The sequence below is a fragment of the Rana temporaria genome, chromosome 1, assembly GCF_905171775.1.
Source record: "Rana temporaria chromosome 1, aRanTem1.1, whole genome shotgun sequence".
Classification (NCBI taxonomy): domain Eukaryota; kingdom Metazoa; phylum Chordata; class Amphibia; order Anura; family Ranidae; genus Rana; species Rana temporaria.
This window is the reverse complement of record NC_053489.1, coordinates 411,101,443-411,123,787: the sequence shown is the minus strand read 5'-3', so window position 1 is coordinate 411,123,787 and position 22,345 is coordinate 411,101,443. Positions and strand designations below refer to the sequence as shown.

General features: G+C 41.8%; 1 protein-coding gene across 1 annotated transcript in view; it reads right to left on the bottom strand.

The window, feature by feature from the left end:
- Positions 1 to 3,128: 3,128 nt before the first annotated feature.
- Positions 3,129 to 22,345, bottom strand: part of GSR (glutathione-disulfide reductase) — a 51,040-nt gene continuing 31,823 nt past the window's right edge. Inside the window, exons 9-13 of the mRNA XM_040324479.1 lie at positions 21,283 to 21,441; positions 16,569 to 16,680; positions 15,006 to 15,137; positions 10,946 to 11,079; positions 3,129 to 3,764 (exon numbers count right to left, since the gene is read on the bottom strand). Of these exons, the coding sequence (XP_040180413.1) occupies positions 3,615 to 3,764; positions 10,946 to 11,079; positions 15,006 to 15,137; positions 16,569 to 16,680; positions 21,283 to 21,441 (687 nt within the window). The 3' untranslated portion in view covers positions 3,129 to 3,614. The remainder of the gene's footprint in view (positions 3,765 to 10,945; positions 11,080 to 15,005; positions 15,138 to 16,568; positions 16,681 to 21,282; positions 21,442 to 22,345) is intronic.

Sequence of the window (22,345 nt, the reverse complement as noted above, 5' to 3'; positions counted from 1 at the left end):
CATCTCTGGTAACTTAGACTGATCTTTCCTAAAGGTTGGGGCTGTGACACCATCAAAATCCTAAAATGCCACCCCAACGCTTTTACTCATTGAGTTGTAGACCAACAGTTAACTCCAATTGACACCTGTTTTAATATGGTGCTGGTGATTGGACTTTCCATACCGGTTCAAATGCTGAGAAGACTGTCGGAGGAATCGAAGAAGCCACTTGGATGAGTCATGAAATGTTTTGAAGAAAAATTTGCAAATACAGATGTGTTTGGATTTACTTACACTATACAGTGTAACTTGAATGATCAAAAAAAAACCTTCTCCTAAACATCACTTACAGTGATTCCAAATTCCTTTTCACATTCATAGATGATATAAGTATGCACATTAAACGTACACCTTTATATTTTTGCATCCAAAGCTGGTGATATAATTGGAAGTGCAGACAACGGCCGATATTGAAGAGTGCCCTGGTAGCTCTGTAAGCTGGGATGCTTTATTGTATGAAGAGTGACTTTTCGGCCGCCTCTACTCATTTTGGTGCATTTCCACTCACACGTTAATGTGCATTGTTTGTGTGCTGCCCGCTACTGTATGATTCAGCAAAACCTGTACCTGAGGTTTTTAAACACACTGCACCAAATGTCATGCTCGTTGTGGTCCGCTGTAGTGTAGGTGGGCTGCCTGCTACTGTATGAATGGCAACACACTGCACCAAGGTATGTACATGATGATAAAATGTGTGTTTTACTGCCTGTTACAGTAGTATATAAATACGTGGAGCACTAGTATAGGCTAGTAGAAAAATCATATGCTCACTTGACAGAAAAACACACTCTACCTATCCACAAAAAGGACAATTTCTTGCTTTAGCTTCTGCACAACTGTGCTTTGACACTATTGAAGTATATCTGTTTGGGGGCTAACAGCTTGCCGACCAGCCGCCGTCACTTTACGGCGGCAGGTCGGCTCCCCTGTGCGAGAGCCCGTAGGCTATACGTCGGCTCTCGCGCAGGCCACTAGGGGCGCGTGCGCGCCGCCAGAGGCGCAAGCCCCCGCTCTCCCGTGCACGTGCCTGGTGGGCGCGATCGCCGCCGGGCACATGCGATCACTCGTTACAGAGCGGGGACCGGGAGCTGTGTGTAAACACACAGCTCCCAGTCCTGTCAGGGAGAGAAATGCTGATCATCTGTTCATACAACGTATGAACAGAAGATCAGCCATTTCCCCTAGTGATGCCACCCCCTCTACAGTTAGTACACACCCAGGGAACATACTTAACCCCTTCCCGTGGCATTTTTATAGTAATCCAATGCATTTTTATAGCATTGATCGCTATAAAAATGCCAATGGTCCCAAAAATGTGTCAAAAGTGTCCGCCATAATGTTGCAGTACCAAAAAAAAAAAAAAAACGCTGATCGCCGCTATTACTAGTAAAAAAAAATATTAATAAAAATGCCATAAAAATACCCCCTGTTTTGTAAACGCTATAACTTTTGCGCAAACCAAACGCTTATTGCGATTTTTCTTTACGAAAAATATGTAGAAGAATATGTATCGGCCTAAACTGAGGGAAAAAAACATTTTTTTTATATATTTTTGGGGGATATTTATTATAGCAGAAATTAAAAATTATTATTTTTTTTCAAAATTGTCGCTCTATTTTTGTTTATAGCGCAAAAACTAAAAACCGCAGAGGTGATCAAATACCACCAAAAGAAAGCTCTATTTGTGGTGAAAAAGGGACGCCAATTTTGTTTGGGAACCACGTTGCACGACCGCGCAATTGTTAGTTAAAGCGACGCAGTGCCGAATCGCAAAAAGTACTCTGGTCTTTGACCAGCAATATGGTCCAGGGGTTAAGTGGTTAATGACACTTCTTACAGGAGTCTTGGAAGCCCAATTTCCAATGTAGCAACTGATTAGCCTTGCTCATAAAGCCTCTTGGCAACAATACTTTATCAAATGGTAAATCAATCAAGAGGTGGACAGTGTAGCAATTCTCTATCCATCTCACAGGTTTTGTTGGTCTCAGAATTCTAGGTACTTGTTACATATACAATCTTTCAAGGAAGACAAAACTAGACTTGGCACTTGTTTTGTTAAGCATTTTGTTCAAATCTTAGTTGTTTCTATTTTCTCTTATGCAGAATATATTGTGATACTTAGACCAGTGCAACATATAGAAATAAGCATTTTCATGGCACATTAACATTCAACAGACCCAATAAATATTCATGCCTAAAAGAGTAGTGTAGGTTTTTGTAGGAAAGAAACAACTGCACATAAAATCAAGCATTTTTATATGTGATGGTTATAAAGATACAGGCCAAGCAGAGCAAGGCAACAGTACTAATCACCATTTCATTATAATGCTTACAACATAGTGAGATGAAAGGAAATCCAGTTGCATTATATTACCATGTAATAAACAACTGGAAAAGAATGATACTACCTGACATTGGAATTATTTATTTTTTACATTACAGCGGACCATCAGTCATTTTTCCAACTTCCATTGAATCTTCTGCCCTTGTTGTTTTAACTTTGGATAGTAAAACATTTTTCTGCCAGTAAATACCTTATACAGCCCACTTTCAGTTTCTTGTCTGGTAAAAAGCCTAGGCTTATGACATCATGCACAGCTCTCTCTCTCATTCTTGTAAGTTTGGCAGAAAAGAGGGGGCGAGTCATAGGAGGGCTGTAGTGTCACAGTTTGCTGCCTATCCTAGAATGCTGCGGAAGTCATGTGGCGGCCAACTGCGCATGCGTTCCAAACGCAAGTGCGATGCGTTCCAATGGATTTCCGACAGTACACACCAGCGAACCCGGCATTCAGGGCGACGTGGATTTAGAGGAAAGTGGCCAGTCGGCCTCACGTCCTCGCTTCGCTTGGACGGCTCGCTCCGCTCGCTCGGCCTCCTGGCTCTTTTTTTAACATCCTCCAATCCACGGGGTTGTTAAGGATAGAGCCTGGATGCCGACCGAGGTTTCACTGGTGTGTACTGTCGTGAATCCATTGGAACGCATCGCATTTGCGTTTGGAGCGCATGCGCAGTTGGCCGCCATGTGACTTCCGGAGCATTCTAGGATAGGCAGCAAACTGTGACAATACAGGGCCAATCAGAGTTGCAGATCTGGAGGTGTGCCTCTGTGTATATACAGGAAGTTAATAAGGAAGCAGCTTCAGCTGCCCACAGTTAAAATTGTTGCAGCCAGACTCCGTGAAGGGATATTTCTGCAGTATATTTGGCAAGTACAGGATCACAGTATATATAAAATAATATGTAAAGTGGTTGGAGGGAAGCTTCAGAATGGCAAAGATGTTTTTATTACAAATTATGTGAGCAGACTGCAGTTCCTTTTTATATAAAATACAACCGATTTTGTATTTCCGGTTAAATTTTTTGTTAGGAATGCATTAAAAGCATAATCAATATATACGGTACTTTGTCAAAAATATTTTGGAATATTATTTTGCCGAGTTGCAAAAGACTAAAAAATAAAAAAGGAAGAAAGTGGTTCATAAATAAGGATGGAGTAATCTGTGGGAGGTGGCTCCAAGAGGACAGAGAAGTGCTAGTGGCAAAATGGTATCTAATCAAGGCACAAAGCAACAACTTCAGCGTAGAGTAACCAACTCCTCTGAAGAGGTGGGGTGAATGGCAACGGTGTTATCAAAGTCTTTTTTAGTAGCTCCCATTTTAATGGCCACAGCAAATCCTTGCAACATCTCATCACACCCGATTCCTTGCATGTGTAAACCAACCACCTGGAAAATAAAATGGTACACTTTTAACCAATGTAAATTTCTTATTTCAATTTGTAAAATAAATTATTTACACACACACATATTATATATAAATAAATAAATAAATATATATAACACATACATACACACACACACACAAACAATAGCATATTATCATACAGCACAACAAACCATTGACAAAAGCAGGATTTAGGTAGCATCCCATTTAAAACCCCTTACTTAAAGTGGAGGTTCACCCAAAAACTTAATTTTTAACATTAGATTGAGGCTCGTTTGGCAAGGGGAATCAGGCGTTTTTTTTTAAATCGAAGCAGTACTTACTGTTTTAGAGATAGATCTTCTCCGCCGCTTTCGGGTATGGGCGTTCCTATTTGATTGACAGTCTTCCAAAAGGCTTCCGATGGTCGCATACATCGAGCCACGATTTTCCGAAAGTAGCCGAACGTCGGTGCGCAGGCGCCGTTTAGAGCAACACCAATGTTCGGCTTCTTTCGGCTACTCGTGACGCGATGTATGCGCCCGTCAGAAGCCTGTCAATCAAATAGGAACGCCCAGTTCCGAAGACCATACCCGGAAGCGGCGGAGAAGATCTCTCTCTAATACGGTAAGTACGGCTTCGATTTAAAAAAAAAAAAAACACCCGATTCCCCTTGACAAAATGAACATCAATCTAATGTTAAAAAAAAAATTTCGGGTGAACTCCCGCTTTAATACTTACAGCTCCGACACCTTGAAAACTCAACATTCCTACGCAACACAACTGAGCATTAGATACATTGAAGAATATTGGTTTTGGAGGGGACTGAAAGACTACAAGCTTAAGGGCCAATAGATTTACATAATTTGGTGCCCAGCTTCCCCTCACATCCCATCCTTACCCTTTCTATGGACTTCAAATTAGCATATGACCTAAACAGGCTGCAACTTTTCTCTGCATCACATTTGCATGACGCAGAGTCACAGGGGAAGTCTAGGAATATATTGCCTCATACTGACCTGGATCACATGCTGATCGGAGCAAGTACCTAGGCAGAGAAAGTACTAACAATTGGTTGCTGGGGTCTGGGAGCTCTACAAAGAGTACCATGGGAAAGCAGGTTAAGCATCAGAGATCTAGACTGTTTGTATAGTGTGATATTGGTGGATTTCATTAAACAAACTCAAAGTTCAACAGGAAAAACAGTTGCCCACACAGGGGTTTCAATAGTCAAAAAAGGTAACAGAAAATGCAGAACCATCCAGAGACTTCAGCAGCGCCGCCGATTAGGCCTTAACCTTGGTTTTTGGCTGGTCCCTCAGACTATCTTACAAGTTACCTCTGCTTGTTCCGCTTTCCCAGCTCTTGGCTTTCTCACCCATTTCAGTTGCAGTACCCTGCTGCATGGGCTTACTCCCTAGCCCAGGCGTGGGCAAACTCGGCCCTCCAGCTGTTTTGAAACTACAAGTCCCATGAGACATTGCAAGACCCTAACAATCACAGGCATGACTCCTAGAGGCAGAGGCATGATGGGATTTGCAGTTTCACCACAGCGGGAGGGCCGAGATTGCCCACCACTGCCCTAGCCTCTAGATAGGTGATCTCGACAACCCAGACTCTTGCACTCCTCCTGAACTTGCCTAGTTGTCTTGGATCTTTCGGTCCTCTAGACTCTTCATGTACACCTAAACTTGAGTTTAGGAGCTTTTGGCATTTTCTTTTGCCAAAGCTCCTAAAACTAAACTCCATAAAAGTCCATGTACACATAGGCTTTTAGCAGAGTTTAGCAGCTTGTGCAGTTAGGCTGAATTCATACCTGAGCGTTTCAAAATTGCACGTTTTTACTGCAATTTTGTTCAAGTCAATGTAAAAGGCAGAAAAACGCCTGTATTCTGCCCCAAAGAAGCTCATGGCATTTTGCTTCAGGTGACAAAAAACACTCCGATGTGAACAGGTGCCATTGAAATAAGTGAGTTTTTGCTTGTTGGGCTTTTTCAGGCGTTTTATGAGCCAAAAACACTTAGGTGTGAATGCAGCCTAAGGGGAGCTTTAACCTCCCTCTACTGAATGCAGAATAATCACGTTCAGGAAAATAAAGTTTTGATTGCAAAACGCAGCGAAATCACGGCAAAATGTTGATGTATTTTGCGTTTTCTGGCGGTCGGCAGTCAAAGTAGGCTAGGTGTACATGAAGCCCTAGCTGTCTCGACCGTCTGAGCCCTATGGACACGCATTTTCTCCTCCCCATCATGCAATACGGTCTTTTGAGTGGTGCACACATGTCCCCCAACAGGAGCCCTGAGCTAAGCCTGTCATTATAATGGATGTACGCACCTGCACACTCAGCCTGCTGGCCTTCTACAGGACCTGAACACTGGCTTAGATATTTCTTCCCTCCCAAAACTCTTTGAAATCTACAAACTCCAGAATCCATTCTGGGTAAACCAAAACCAAGAGAAAGTTGAAAAAAAAAAAAAAAAAAAAAAAAAAAAAAAAAAACACATGTTTCTCTGTTCAGAATTAATAGTTTGTCACAACAGGTAGGATTTATAAATGCTACTGACAGTTTATAGATGAGGTGTATTATAAGCCAAGAACAGTTTATCAGTTAACTGAACAAACAATATTATAATTTTGGGTTACAGGCCTGAAATGTTATTGTGGCATCCATTAATAAATGATAGGATTTAATCACCATGGAATTTTAACAAATGGAAAGGCCCCCCCCCCAGAGGCATTGGAAGATGCTGCTATTTTAGTCCTTTTCATTTGCAGGATACATTCATTAATCATTCTTGGAAAAATGATCTGTGCTAATTAATTAAAATAAAGGCAAATATAACCCAATTCAACACTTTCCAGTGGGGGATTTAAGAAGAGGTCTAAAAATGGAACAGTCTACAAAAAATGCCTTTCTGATCCCTGTTGGGTGGACTGCAGCTGAGCAACACAAGTTAGCCCTGCCTGCTCTGCTATTGCAATGCACAAATATTTTTTTTTTTTTTTATAGTAAGCTAGATATTAAACATGAATATTTCATATTTACTATTTGCAGCCAACAGGTGGCGTCATCGAGTTATTTCTCGATGCGCATTCGTGCAATCATTGCACTACTTTGCAACTAGCTGAATAAAGTTGGACAAAGGATATATCCCCTCTTTCTCTCTCTCTCTCCCCCCAATTCTTATGGCCCTCACAGAAGCTTCAGTTTGTTAGCAGACAATAGTAAATCAGCCTCTTATTAGAAAGCACTGAATCGTAGATGCACTCTATATCTAAAGTGTGTCTGTGTGTGTAAAATAAAGCTTAGAAAGTAGTATTAAAAAAAAAAAAAATAGTTGAAAAGATTTGTTTATACATTAGTAAACTTACACATAAAAAATAAAAAATGCTAAAACAAATTAGTTTTTTTTTTTTTTTTAAATAGTCAAATATTGCAGCTTACCAATCATAGGATGTGGTGGCTGCACTCATTTTCTTTTTGCTTTTGACCCTCTGCTTTCACCTGGTGATCTAGCCAGTAACACAGTTCCTGTTTTAGAGTTTCCCCACTCTGAATGAAGAAGGAGTACGGGGCACCTTTGGACAGCAACATTGTCAGTCTGGGGGACAGGATTGTTAGATGTACTAGCAGATTTAGATACACTAACTTGAAGCCAAATTCCAGCTAAAACTTTATAATCAGTTACAGCAACTGTTTTTTTTGGGGGGGGGGGGGGTTAAAGGTTTTATATAAAATACTGATCATTGTAAGCACTCCTGTCAATAGTAAAAAAGGTTTGTCTCATCCCTATAACTGCTACATTTGCAGAACAGCTTTTCTGTTGAAAAATTACAGTCTTACTGGCTAGATCACCTTGTGAAACTAAAAGAAAAAAGTAAACTAATGCAGCTATCACATCGAAGAATTAGAAAGCTGCAGTATAATGAATGTTTGCTTTTGGGTTTAATACTGCTTTAATAAGGATAATGGGATATTTCACCCTGCCTCTGACCTCTTTATATAACAACATTTCTGTTATCTATATTTTACATGAAGGACTAGGTCTGATAAAGAAACATAATGGAACATAAAGAAACATAACATTAAAATTAACCTTTGGACTGAGATATAGAAATGTGTGCATGATAAAAACTAATCTGTCAACCTGTGCATATTAGTTTAGTTACAGGTTTCATGTCGATAGAGTATTTATATATTATGAATAGTCATGCAGGGAATATTCACAAATCACAAAAAATGGTTAAAAACTTAAAAATCTGAAAATTCTCTGCAATAGTATTCCACCACCCCCAAATATTTATCAGCGACTTTAAAGCCCTGCTAATAGGGGTCCAATGTATTATTTGCAAGGTGTGTAATCTCGCTCACATATTATATCAAAATAAATTCTCAGACAAGTAAGGTCCATTTCACACTGGGGCATTTTTGAGCGTTTTTTCAGGCGCCTTAGTGTGCACTCAGGCTTTCACATTGGGATTGCAGATGCAGCTTCTTTCAGGTGCTTTTTTTAACGCTAAAGTGCCTGAAAAACGCCCCAGTGTGAAAGGGGTCTAAAAATAGGGTCACAAATGCATCACGAAGCATAGCTCACGTACACACACACACACACCCCTTAACCATGCAACATCTAAGAAAGAAAAATAATCACACACACACATTGTATATATATATATATATATATATATATATATATATATATATATATATATATATATATATATATATACACACATACATACATACACACACATATACACACACACACACACACACACACACACACACACATATATTATACATACACACACAATAAAATAAGTACTGAACAGGTCACCATAGTTCTAGGTAAATAGATTTATAAAGGTGCTATTGACATGAAATGATAACGTCAGTAAAAACCTATGCAATCCATACTTACAAAGAAACCGAAACAAAGTTCAGAAATTAAAGCACAGTTCTACCCAAAAGTAGAGGGGACCCGTTTTTGACACTTCCAGAGATGGGCTGTGGCCCGATCTCCTGAAAGTTCGGCCCTCCTCCTCTTTCCCCCGCCGCCAGTCCAATTAGTAAGGGCAGCGCGCTTCGCAGGAGGGAACATACTGCGAAGCGGAAAGGCTTCACTACCTGGTTCCCTTACTAGGAACGGCGGCGACGGCACCTGGGAGTCGATTCAAAGATCGGCTAGGGTGCTGACATCATGGGCTCCCTGGATAGGCAAGTGTCCCAATGTTAAAAGTCAGTAGCTACAGTATTTTTTTCACCCAGGCTGGACATCCTCTTTAAGTTATGTGTAATATAATAAAAATGACACAGGAAAAAGTACTAAACATGTGAAGGAAGGTGCAAAAAAGGCATGGAATGCAAAGACACCAGCTGAAATCTATCATTATTTAGAAAGCAATCCTTCCCCTTGTCAGTGCAAATTAATATCAGCTGGTTCAGTCTCAACTGTGGCTTATAAAAAGGTGTCTCATTACCAAGGTGTCACATAAGAAACATCTCATGATGGGTAAAAGCAAAGCACTCTCTCAAGACCTTTTCAACCTTATTGTTGCAAGAAATACTGATGGCATTGGTTACAGGATTTCTAAACTTTTGAGTGTTCCAGTGAGTACTGTTGGGGCCATAATCCTGAAGTTGAAAGAACATAATTTCACCATAAACTGGCCAGAGACCAGGAGCTCCTACCAATATTTCTGACAGAGGAGTGAAAATAATTATCAGAAGAGTTGTCCAAGAGCCACTTGTGGAGAGCTTCAGAAAGACCTGAATTAGCAAGTGCAATTGTTTCAAATAAAACAATAAAAATCTTCTGCGATCATGATCAGGATGATGAAGATGAAACAAGGATGGACATTTCAGCAAGACAATATACAAAGAAACATGAATTGCCCGTTGGACTTTAGATGAAGCGCAACACACTCCGTAATGAAACTAATAAAGTAAAGATTTATTGGCAAATGCAATTTCCAAGATCAAGACAATGATCCCAAACACAAAGACAAATCTCAATTGGTTTCAAAGAAAGAAAATAAAAGCTCCTAGAATGGCCCAGTCAATCACGTGACTTGAATCCAATAGAAAATCTATGGAAAGAACTAAAGATCAGAGTTCATATAAGAGTCCCACTGAACCTTCAAGATTTGAAGGCTGTTTGTGTGGAAGAATGAGACAAAAATCACACCTGAGCAATGCATGCGACTAGGTTCTCCATATAGGAGTCTTGAGGCCGTCATCACCAACAAAGGATTTTGTGCAAAGTATTAAATACATTTCAGTTAGCATGTTCAATACTCCCTGTGTCATTCCATTTTATTACACACAACGTAATTTCTGAACTTATTTGTTTGGTATCTTTGTATGTATGGATTGCATGGGTTGTTACCGACATGTGGTTAAAATTTCATGTCAATAGCACCTTTAGAAATAGATTTACCTAGAAAAGTAGTGACTTGTTCAATACTTATTTTACCCGCTACAGAAAACAAAAGCGCTGCATGAGGGATTCCACCCATGGTGGAAGGAAAGGAAATTGCATACTCCGGTCCATCTTGGATTTTGGTTTATGACTGAAACCTCATTATATTCACCCATTCAGGACAAACTCAGGGAGGTTGACCTGTAAGAAAAACCTCCCATGATACGTCCCTTTTTTCACATACCCCTGTCTCTAGAGCCATTTTTCCATTGGAGTCCAAAGCCTATGTAAGCTCTATGTGGAACTTGCACCGGATTAAGTTATTCCGCGTCTTTCTCCAATACAACAGTTCAAGCCATACAACTAACCACCCAGGCTCAAGCAAAGGAGGAACATAAGCAGATGTTGTTTCTTTAAGATAAGTTGTCACTTTGCCACATGTACATCTTTAAAGTGCTTCTAAAATGTAAACATTTTATACCTTAATGCATTCCTTACATTAAGGTAAAAAATGTTTAGACATCAGTATCTCCCCCCTTTTACTTACCTTAGCCCTCATTCGATCTACTTCCTGGTCTCACTGAGCCTAGGACTCCCGCTGCTGTCAATCAAAGTCAGTGACGGGGAAGCGGAGAGTGGGGAAGAGTCCCGTTGTCTGTGTCAATAGACACAGACAGCCAGACTTGGGAGGGAGCCCACACGAGTGCCTCAGTGATAAAAAAATTAATAAAAAATAAGCCTTTATACTTTAAATTTGACAAGCTAAGTTAGCCTTATTTCACCTTTTCTTCTTTGTCAACGCAGACCAACTTCATGACGCATTTTGTTTTCCTCTTGGTAACCGCATGGTACATTGGTGAAAAAGAGGTAGTGTAAATCTTGACATTATCTCTGCCCTTGGCCTGTACGGCTTCCTCTACAATGAAAATATAAAATCAGGAAAAAGTTAGACGATTATGGTTAACATTTTGGCGATTCCATTCCCCACCAAGCAGACTTTGCATAAAATGTCTGTGGTAATGCAAAATTCAGGATGAATGTAAAGAATTACTGAACAGTAACTTTTCATGTAAGGAATGTGATAGTAAATTCTCTATGGTAAAAGAATAAAGTTAAATTCTCAATTTTTAAGCACTTTCAGCCGCAGAGGTTTTCCAGTTTCTCTTGCAGTGTCCTATGGAGTCACCCTTGCATGCAGGGACTATAATTGTGTCCCCTTACACATCAATAAAAACACACAGCCCACTGGCACTCTCCCGCTCCTTTCTCCCCCTCCTTTCACCAGACTTGGCTCCAAACTATACTGTGAAGAATGGATGTTCAGGGACGCAGCACTGATAGCGCAGGAGCCAGTAGCATTGAAAGATGTAAACTGCAAGTGTTGGGGCAAGAATTTTAACAATTAGTTTACTGGGGAATGTTTATTTTATTGTGCTCAAAAAAAAAAAGAAAAAAGGAAGGACATCAAATTCAACCAATAATGCTATAAAAATAATGTGTAAAAGTGGACACATTTTTTTTCTATGCCTCTCTCTATAGATAGAAGTAGCGCAAATCAGCCAGCTATGTTGCACACTCATGACATAATGAACCCACAGCATACCTCTTCGCCCATTTTACTGATAGGAAGATATCCAAGATCGGAAGAGAGGAGCATTTAAATATTTACATGAATGGTCCAATCGGGTCGGCCTGTCAGTTTTTTAGGTGGACCCGATCGGACCATTCATTGCCCTCTATGAAGCGGCGCATGCCAACAGACATCTGTTCGTTGACACTTGCTGACATCCAATCAGCTAAAAAACAGACGGATGGGAATCTCTCCCCATTCATCTAGCGGATCGGATGACTGTCTGGTGTAAATGGACAGATAGTCCGTGTCATCCGACCGCCCATAATGGACAGCGGGCTGTGTCTCTGTCCACTCTGAATAAGCGAAGCGGACAAGCCATTCGCCTGCTCAGCGTATAGATTCCCCACTGAGCAGGTGGACTCCACGCAGAGTTTGCCCATGTGAAAGGGGTCTTATTGTATTTTCATTTAACTATCAGCAAGAATTTTATTGTTCGTCTGAAGTTCTGCTTTAAAGAGAGGATGTAAGCTCCTGTGCATAATTTGTACCTATAGGTGCAAGCATGTGTCCCTAAAACATTGGCTTTGGTTTGTCCTTTGCTATAACTTAAAGTGATTCTTTAACATTGGCTTTTTAGCGGACAAGTCTTAATATGTGGCAACACTCAGAGAAAAGATAATACCAAGCGTGAGAAAGATTATTGTAGATAATTTGGCAATACGCCCAGAAAATATTTGTCAGTATTTATGATTATATTTTGCAAACATGTCTGGGGCATAATTGGAACTAACTGTAAGAATAATACACAAATATATACTTTAAAAATATGTGTTTTAATTACCAACAGGTGTTATTAACAGTGACAAACAAATGTGTATAGACAATTTTTTGAAAGTGGGTTTGTCTTTGATGACAAACAATGGGGTGGACATTTTTCTATTGGTTTAATGTTGTAAACATCGCTTGGTCATATCCTAATAATATATTGTATTTGACATTAGTCTACATTGGGGGGGGGGGGGGGAAGAGAGAGAGAGAGAGAGAGAGGCAGGTTAGTATAGGAGTAATACATAGGGACTACATCCTTAAAGCGGTAGTTCACCCTCACTGACATGATTTTTCCATCGAGACAGGCATTGTAGCGCGAGCTACAGTATATGCCTGTCCCGATTTTTTTATCCCCGTACTCACCTTGTACTCGTACATTAAAGATTTCGGCTCCCGCGGGGAATGGGCGTGCCTATGGAGAGGGAGGATGATTGACGGCCGGCCCTGGCACGTCACTCTCCCTGAAGACAGCCGGAGTAGGTCTCGGCTCTTCACGGCGCCTGCGCACAGGCTATGCGCAGGCGCCGTGAAGAGCCAAGCCTATTTCGGCTATTTCCGGAGAAGCGTGACGCGCCAGAGCCGGCCGTCAATCATCCTCCGTCTCCATAGGCACGCCCATTCCCCGAGGGGAGTCGGTATCTTCGATGTACGAGTACAAGGTGAGTACGGGGATAAAAAAAAAATCGGGACAGGCATACTGTAGCTCGCGCTACAATGCCTGATTTTATGGTAGAAGAAAAACAAATTATTTTTTTGGGGTTTATAGGGTGAACCCCCGCTTTAATGATAGAGAGATACAATTAACTTGTTGCAAGTCAGGTTGTAGTAGCCTTTTAATAGATAAGCCTATAAGGCTTACCTATAGTACGTTTAGGAGATATTTACATTACATGCAGCTTATTACATCATCGGCGCATGCGCTCTGAAGGAAAGGCCACCAGTGCCGTTCCTTCAGATACATGTGCAGTGAATGACTGCTCCCCTGCGCATGCACGGTAGTGAGGTCATCGCTGCTTTGGCCTGTCAAAGAGCAGAGTCCGCGGACCCAGAAGAAAGACCAGGTGAAGATGAATGCTGCCTCCAGCAATTTATATCAAGATTATAGTGCATTAAGAGGGCAAAGCACAGGATTTTTATAATCAGTAGATGAGGAACGGTGTTTAATGTTGCTGCCTGAAATTACAATAAACTGATATTACATTTTTTGCAAAATTTCCCCCCAGAAAAACACTGAGCACTAATCTGCATGCTTATCCACAAAGCATAAATTCCCCCTCCTCCCAGTACAAATCCACCCTCCTGCTGAAATCCCCCTTCCCAGCACAAATCTTTGTCCCCATATACCCCCTAAAAAAATTCAACCCTCCTAGCAGAAGTCCTCTACCCCTAAAATTTCCCCTCCTAGTACACATCTTCTCCCCTCCTCCACTTCAAATTCCCTCCTCCCATCAGAAATTCCCCCAAATGCCCCCTCCTAGCACAAACTTTCTTCCCTCGTCCCATTCTAACACAAATCCCCCTAAACCAGCACTCTTAAACAACACCACCCCCCCGTATTTCCCCTCCTAGAAAAATAATTACCCCATGCTGCCCTCCAAATTCCCCTTGCCAACACAACCCCCCCCCTCCCCTTCCAATCATGGCTGCCAACCATAGACGCACCTTCCACTGAGCACAGATGCTATGTCATTTTTTTACTCCCATTGATACTGGGGCATTTTCTACTCCCATTGGCCCCCGTCAAGCTCCCCTAAAATCTGAAAGATAGTAATATGGCACTTGGTTTCTGTAGACCCCTACCCTAGACACCCCTACCCTAGACTAAGAGACACTTCCAGCTACCCTCTGTAAAAACAGACACCGACACCAGTGCTGAAAAATGGCCAGCACGAATGACCAGCCACAATCCCCAAAGACTGTTAGATAACACCTGCAAGCAACAGAAACATATAACTTCCCTCTCCCTGGATTGATGCCGGATTACACTTTTCTTTTTCACTGAACAGATGTTCCAGTCCTGCATTACTCCTACATGGACAGCAATCCATGAAAAATTACAAAAATATGTACTTTATATTTTATTTTAAACATTCAATACAAAAATGTTTACAGGAATCAGGTACTGAGGAAATATGTAGGCTGCCATTGCTGACCTCATTCTGAACATGCCGATTTCCTGGCTGTGAATGCTTAATACTTTGAGTCAATGACCTGGACAATGTACATAGCCAGTGAAATCAGCAAATAGTCAAAACACTGAATCAATGGAGCAACCAGGCAAGTAGAACTGTCAGAAGTAGAGGTCAACAGTGACATTAATTATTTCTCCATGTTTTGTTTTATCTTCTCCATCTTACATACCATCTTCTATATAATCTATAGCAAGACACTGTACTTTTCGAAACATGAGCTGCTTTTTGAATATATACAGTACTTCTCACCTTCTGTAAGGCCAACAGTCCCAATTGGAGGGTGGCTAAAGACCACTGTTGGGATATTGTTATAGTCAAGCTTGGAATCCTCTTGCCCTTCAAATAATCTCTGAGCCAATCTTCTTCCAGCCGCTATGGCAACTAAAAGTAAAATACATGAATATAATGTTGATATTGATGCTGAAATCATAATTACAAACAGTATTACTGAGTAGGGGATGTTGCATAAAAAAAAAAAGTGTTTTAGGACTATCACATGACTTTTGTGTAATGTGAGGCACTATGCTCAAAACCAAAAAAAAAAAAAAAAAAGCCACACACACTATATATATTACATATACATACACACACACACACACACACACACACACACACACAGAGCTGTGTTCCTCAAGGGACTCTGAGAAAGAATTTTTGTACGCAATGTAAAATCTCTATTTTTTTTATTGTTAATTGAGGGACACATGTCTGATACCAAGCACCAAAGCCTTATACTGCCTTCCTGCATAATATCCGTAGATCTAGGCCCCTCAATGGACTCAGAAAATGATTTCACAGTGAGTACAAAAATTCTATTACTCTGTTTTTAGACTCAAAACAGTGAGGCTCTCCATTCTTCTTCTCTATGCATTTGATCCAACGTGCCCCTTTGCAGTCCCTTCTGGGGACTCCTCAAAAAAATTCTACTCCACTTAATTTAGTAAAGAGGAACCTTAGGGCCCTTTCACACTGGTGCGTTTTTGCCGCGTTTTCGCTGTAAAAATAGCGCTATTAAAACGCTCCTCATGCCCCTCTCCATTTAAATGAATTAAAAACTTGGTAAAAACGCAGTATTTTACCGCGATTTTAACGCTCCGTTTTTACAGCGGTTTTTAATTCATTTCAATGGAGGGGGCATGGGGAGCGTTTTAATAGCGCTATTTTTACCGCGAAAACGCACCAGTGTGAAAGGGCCCTTACACAGTGTTTCCAGTCTATAAGGTCACAAAATGTAGGATCTAACACGGCCTTCTAATCCTTCTGCTTGAGAGTGGGGAGAATATATCACTATCACACTTAAGTTGCCTGTCAACAAACATGTAGGACAGTCATATACAATGGGATGGAGTGTTACAGAGAGTGCCAACATGAAAAAGTTGTGTCCTTTACAAAGTGGCCCCATTATTTTTAGAGGTTTAGATGGTTTTAAATAAATATACAGGTAAAAGTAAAAAAAAGCGGCTTTGTAGTTCCACCATGACTTTCCAAAAAATTATTACATTCTTAGCTGTATAGCAATGCTTCTTTGCACAGCTGTAGAAGAAGGTGCTTTGTGATCTTGTCAGCTGTGCCGGTAAAAATAAATAAAATAAAAAGCTAAAAATATGGTAAAAAATAAATAAAAAAATCTGAGATGTAATGCAGTGCCACAAATCTATCTGTAGTCACAGACATATCTTGTACCTTGTATATACAGTATTTGATTAAATCATTTCTTTATTAGCACTTAAACTTGCCGAAATACATAAGAGTACTAAATAATACTTCTTTAATAAAAGGAATGTGTTGCATAAAATACAAGAGAATTATTACCAGGGGTCAATAGTGCTCTTCCACATACATCCCCTACAGCATAAATTCCCTTTCGACTGGTGTTCTGGAACTCATCCACTACAATGTGACCTTTATCATCTAACTGAAGACCCTGTAGGATAAAACAAACCATCACACACTGAACCAAAAGTCGCATGCTACAATTATGAAAAACATCTTAAAGAAACAAATTATAAATAAGGCCCGTTTTACACAGGCTTCAGCTTGTATAAGAGCAGTTGTTTCGATTATTGGATATTAACCTCTAAAAAGTGTGATGTAAAAATTGAGTTAAAGTGGGTGTTAACCCACTTCTATAAAATCATCTTACCCCCCCTGTACCTTAACAACATGTGTCTCTGCCTGTTCCTCGTTTCAGTTCCTCCTCCTCCAGGACAGAGGACACAGGGAGAGCTGCAGAGAGCAGGGCTGCGGCTGACAGAATCACGCAAATAGACAACGATGTCAGAGGCTCAGCAGCCATGAATATCGTGGTCAGTTTGCAGAGGGAAGGTTATAGTCTGGTAGGATCAGCCAGGTTTTTTTAGGGTATACATGGGTTCAAATGACACAGCACAAGCACTGTGCTGTATAACATGCTTTAACCCCTTCCTTACCGGGCCATAGCAATATCACGCCGGCAGGAACCCTCCCTCCGGGTGATCAATAGACGTCCTTTCCTCCTGGCCATCTAGGGGGGGCTCGCGCCTGCGGCACTGCTTGTGACCCGGTGCTAGTGCCCGGCGGCCACGATGTCCGTCGGGCACCCGCGATCATGGCAGGAGTGTGGATCTGTGTGTGTAAACACTGATGTGTGTTCCCAGTACAGAGGAGCACCCATCGGTGTTCTCCCCCTACAATTAGAATCACTCAATAGGGAACATAATAACCCCTTCAGCACCCCCTAGTGTTAACCCCTTCCCTTCCAGTCACATGTACACAGTAATCAGTGCAGTTTTATAGCACTAATCGCTGTATAAATGCGAATTGTCCCAAAAACGTGTCCGATATGTCCGCCGCAATGTCAAGATCACAATAAAAATTGCAGATCGCCGCCATTACTAGTAAAAAAAATAAAAATGCCATAAATCTATCCCCTATTTTGTTTTGCGCAAACCAGGGTTGTCCCGATACCACTTTTTTAGGACCGAGTACAAGTACCGATACTTTTTTCCCCCCATGTACTTGCCGATACCGATTAACGATACTTTTTTTTAATGCCATGTGGCAGTTTGACTGATGGGCACTGATACGTGGCACTGACTGATGGGGACATATAGATGGCAGGATCTGGGTATAGCACATAACTGGCCACAGACTCGTTCTTCCACAATGTTTAGTGTTGTGGAAAGGAAACAAGGGGCTACATCAGGGCTCAAAATTTCAAGTCCTGAGCTACTAGCCAGGTCTTAAGAGTTCACCACCAGTTCCCCCACCCTGCCCCTAAACTCGAATTAACATACAACGCAATTATAAGCCCCAGCATTGGTGTCAGTGGACGCTATATTAACCCCCCCCAACGCAGGTATCAGAGGACACATAAATAACCCCTAGCATTGATGTCAGCGGACATCATATTATCCCCCAACACTGGTATCAGACAACGCATTAATAACTCGGAGCACTGAAGTCAGTGGACGCATTAATAACCGCTAGCACAGGTGTCGGTATTAATATCCCCCCTCCTACATTGGTGGTTAGTGTCATTAAAATGTAACCCCCTCCCATGACACCCAATGTGTGGGGAGGGTATTAACTTTCACTGACATTACCACATGCAGAAGAGGGTGGTGAGTTAAAGTTTCACTGCCATGGGGACCAATGCAAGGTGGGGTGGGGGATGAGGAGGTTAACATTCACTGCCATAAAGACCAATGCATGTGGGGAGTTAACTTTCACTACCACTGAACCCCCCCCCCCCCCCTCCTCCAACATCCCCCACCAATATTGATGGACATGGTAATGCTAACCCCTTACACAAATTTCAGCCTGTTCCAGTCCCATTGCCCTAACGCTATGGTGCTGGACAGGGAGCCAGAGCAGTGAAAAAAGTAGTTAGCTGAGCTTACCTCAGCACACACTCAGTCCGATGTTCACATCACCCTCTTTCAGGAGGGCAGGTGGGCGGTTCAGGCAGATGGAAGGGGCGAGAGGGCGGGTCAACAGGTAGACTATTCAGGTAGGTGGGCGGGATCTCAGAAGATTGCTGCATCCCCATCCCGCCCATACAACCAGCAGCCAGAGCCTGAAACTGCCAGTCTCGAAGCTGGAGGGAGGGGGAGCAAAATCCCTCCACCAGCCATCGGAGCCTGCACTGTGTGGTGCTTATGCTCGGAACGATAGCAGTGACGGCACCGTTACGCCTACGTTCAGGCAGCTGAAGAGCCGGGCACTCAGTGTCACTCATTGAAAATTTTCAAGGCTGGGCTACATGACAGGTTTAGAACGAATTGATGCTCCTCCACACTGCTCCGATCCGCCTACTGACACCGCCCGCCCTCTCCGCCCACTGAGTCCGATCCGCCCACTCAGGCCACACACCAATCCACCTACTGACTCTGCCCGATCCGGCCCGAAGAGTAAGTATCGGGTCAGGCATCGGGAGCATTTGTGCGAGTACAAGTACTCGCACAAATGCTCGGTATCGGTCCCGATACTAGTATCGGGAACCCTAGCGCAAACCAATCAATATACGCTTATTGCAATTTTTTTTACCAAATATATGTAGAAGAATACGTATCTGAGGATTTTTTTTTTTTTTATTGTGATATTTATTAAATCAAAAAGTAAAAAATATTGTGTTTAAAAAATTGGCGCTCTTTTGTTTATAGCGCAAAATATAAAAACCTCAGAGATGATCAAATACCACCAAATGAAAGCTCTATTTGTGGGGGAAAAAACCCCCAAAGATTTCATTTGGTTACAGTGTTGCACGACCGCGCAATCGTCATTTAAAGTGCAACAGCGCTGAAAAATAAAAATTGGTCTGGGCAGGAAGGGGGTGAAAATGCCCAGTATTGAAGTAGTAAAAGGAACAGTATCTGAGCTTTTTTTGGGGGGGGTTTTAACAAACGCTTTAATATGCAACGTTTAAAAAAAAAAAAAAAAAAAAAAGGCAATTTATTCTTACATATCTCTGTGCAGTGGTAAATCTAAATAACCAAATATGTGGTTAGGGCGCAAAATCTCGAATCCACTCTATATACACTATAAGAGCAGTGTAATAAGCAAACTTTGACATAGCATTTGCAGAGTTTTCAGCAAGCTCTGTTGAAGCTTTTAAAATTCCATTCAGGTTCAGATTATAAATGTTGATTACAGATCCTAATGGGAGTGTCAATTGCCACCTTAACCACCTCAACACAGTGCACTTTCACCCCCTTCCTGCCCAGGCCATTTTTCAGCGCCGTCACACTTTGAATGACAATTGCGTGGTCATGCTACACTGTAACCATGTGAAATTGTTATCATTTTCTTCACACTAATATAGCGTTCTTTTGGTGGTATTTAATCACTTCTGGGTTTTTTAGAAAAGATATACGTTTTTCTTAGTTTGTCAGTAAATTTTGTAAATAAGTAATTTTTCTTCTTCACCGATGGGCATAGATGAGGCGGCACTGATGGGGAGACATGAATATGCCACACTTATGAGCACTGATAGGTGGCACTGATGGCCAGCACTAACTGGAATCACTGGTGGGCACTCATTGCTGGCACTGTGGGGGCTTTATTGTAATCAGGGCACTGATAAGTGCCCTGATTACATATCTAGATATCCTCTGCAAGAAGATGCTGCTGATAGTGTGAGGCGAGGAGCGCCATCTCTATGTTTACATGTGACCGGCTGTGATTGGACACAGCCAATTACATGGTTAAAGAGCCGTGGCTCTTTACAGAGACCGGGGTCACACCGTGTCCTAGCAACATGGCCGCAATCGCCACGTGAGTGCGGCCCTTGTCAGTAGCCGTCACATGACCATGTCCCAGAACGAGAGCCGCACCGCCCCGCCATCATTTTTACGGTGGATGAGCGACAAGTGGTTAAGCAAGCTGATAACAGGCTTCAAGTAGGCTTTCAACAAGCTCCAAGAAGCGTTGAAACCTGCTAGCAGCTTGTTTAAAGTGGCAATCAAGACTCCCATTTGACAAAAGATCTGTGTTCAACATTTACAAACTGGACCTAAAGGGTACTTTAAAAGCTCTGCAAATGCTTTGTCAATGCCTGCTGTTTACACTGCTCTTATACAAGCTGAAGCCTGTAAGAAACAGGCCTTAATTTTTTTTTTCAATAATGTTTAAAATAAACATAAAAGGAGGTAGTATATCTTTCACTTGAACCAATACATTCAGGGCCAGTTCCGGTTCACACCTGATTCGCACATGAACACGGTCTGCGTTCCTGTGAGATTCAGTGTGGTGTAATCTTCAGCTCATTCATGCGCTACTTTTTTAAAACACACTGCAACCGGATCGCAAGGTACAGTAGATATGATGCAGGTAAGCACACTGCGATATCAATCTATGTTTGGGGTGTTAAAAATACATTGGCATCCACAGCAGATCGCATACCCAGTGCGTTTTGAACTCGGTGTGGAAAACACGGATTTCCAGCACAAAGTTCTGGTATGAACAGGCCCTCAAAGAAATTTTATTTACTGGGTAGATACAACATATAAATATTATCATGCTCTAATTTCCATAAGTAGGTTCTTACCAGGTAGTCCAGGTTCAAACCCTCAGTGTTTGGATCTCTTCCAATAGCCCACAGTAGGCAGTCAACATCCTGGATTGTTCTCACTGTTGGCTTCCGTCCTGGCACAGAGCACTGTACACTGATCTCTAGACCTTTATCAGTCTTTTTAACAGATTTTACCTACAAAAAACAAAGCCCCAAATGTTTTTAAAAGAATAAAAAAAAAAGTAGAGGGCTATAAAGCTCTGTTTTGTAAACACTTGCAGGTTTCCAACTACAGTACGTAGCAAAAAGATCAATGAACAGTCTTCCAGAACCTTGAACAGCAACACCTCAACCACAATGCTCACAACCATCTAAATCCCCACCCCCAACTATTTGGCAAAACTGACAATTTACACCAGGGTTCCTCCAGATGCTCGTAGGGTTTTCTTGATTTGTGGCTGGTTGACCTCCCATTTGATGGTGCCTACATAGTCCCGGCATGCAGCCTGGTGCAGCCAGACCCTAATCCAGGCATGCAGCCTGGGTGGCCAGGAGCACCACTTGGCAGAGCTACCAAAGGGTGGTATTCCAACCACCACTGCAAGGAGGGCATTCTTCCCCACCATTGCACAATGTCAGCAGGGGTTCCCAAAAAACTGAAAATCTTTTAAGGGTTTGTCTTGGATAAAAATGGTTGAGGAAGACTGGCTAAACTGTTAATATAGCACAGACAGTATTTTTTTTTAAAAAACAACTAACATGTTATACTTACTTGCTCTGTGTAATAGTTTTGCACAGAGCAGCCCTGATTCTCCTCTTCTAGGGTCCCCCACCCGACGCTTCTGGCTCCTCCTGCCTTTAGAGTGCCCCTATAGCAAGCTGCAAAGTAAAGTATAAATTGCCCCTATAGCAAGGTAAAAAAAAAAAAAAAAACACTTCTGCCTTTAGAACCACTCACTTCCTGCCCAGGACTACATGTCCCATGAGGCATTTCTCCTCACACATTCACAAGTTCTCAGCAGGGCCGTTTGAAGGAATTTGGGGGCCCCAAGCAAAATGGGGGCCCCCCCAAGCACACAAAGCCTACGTTAGCGCTACA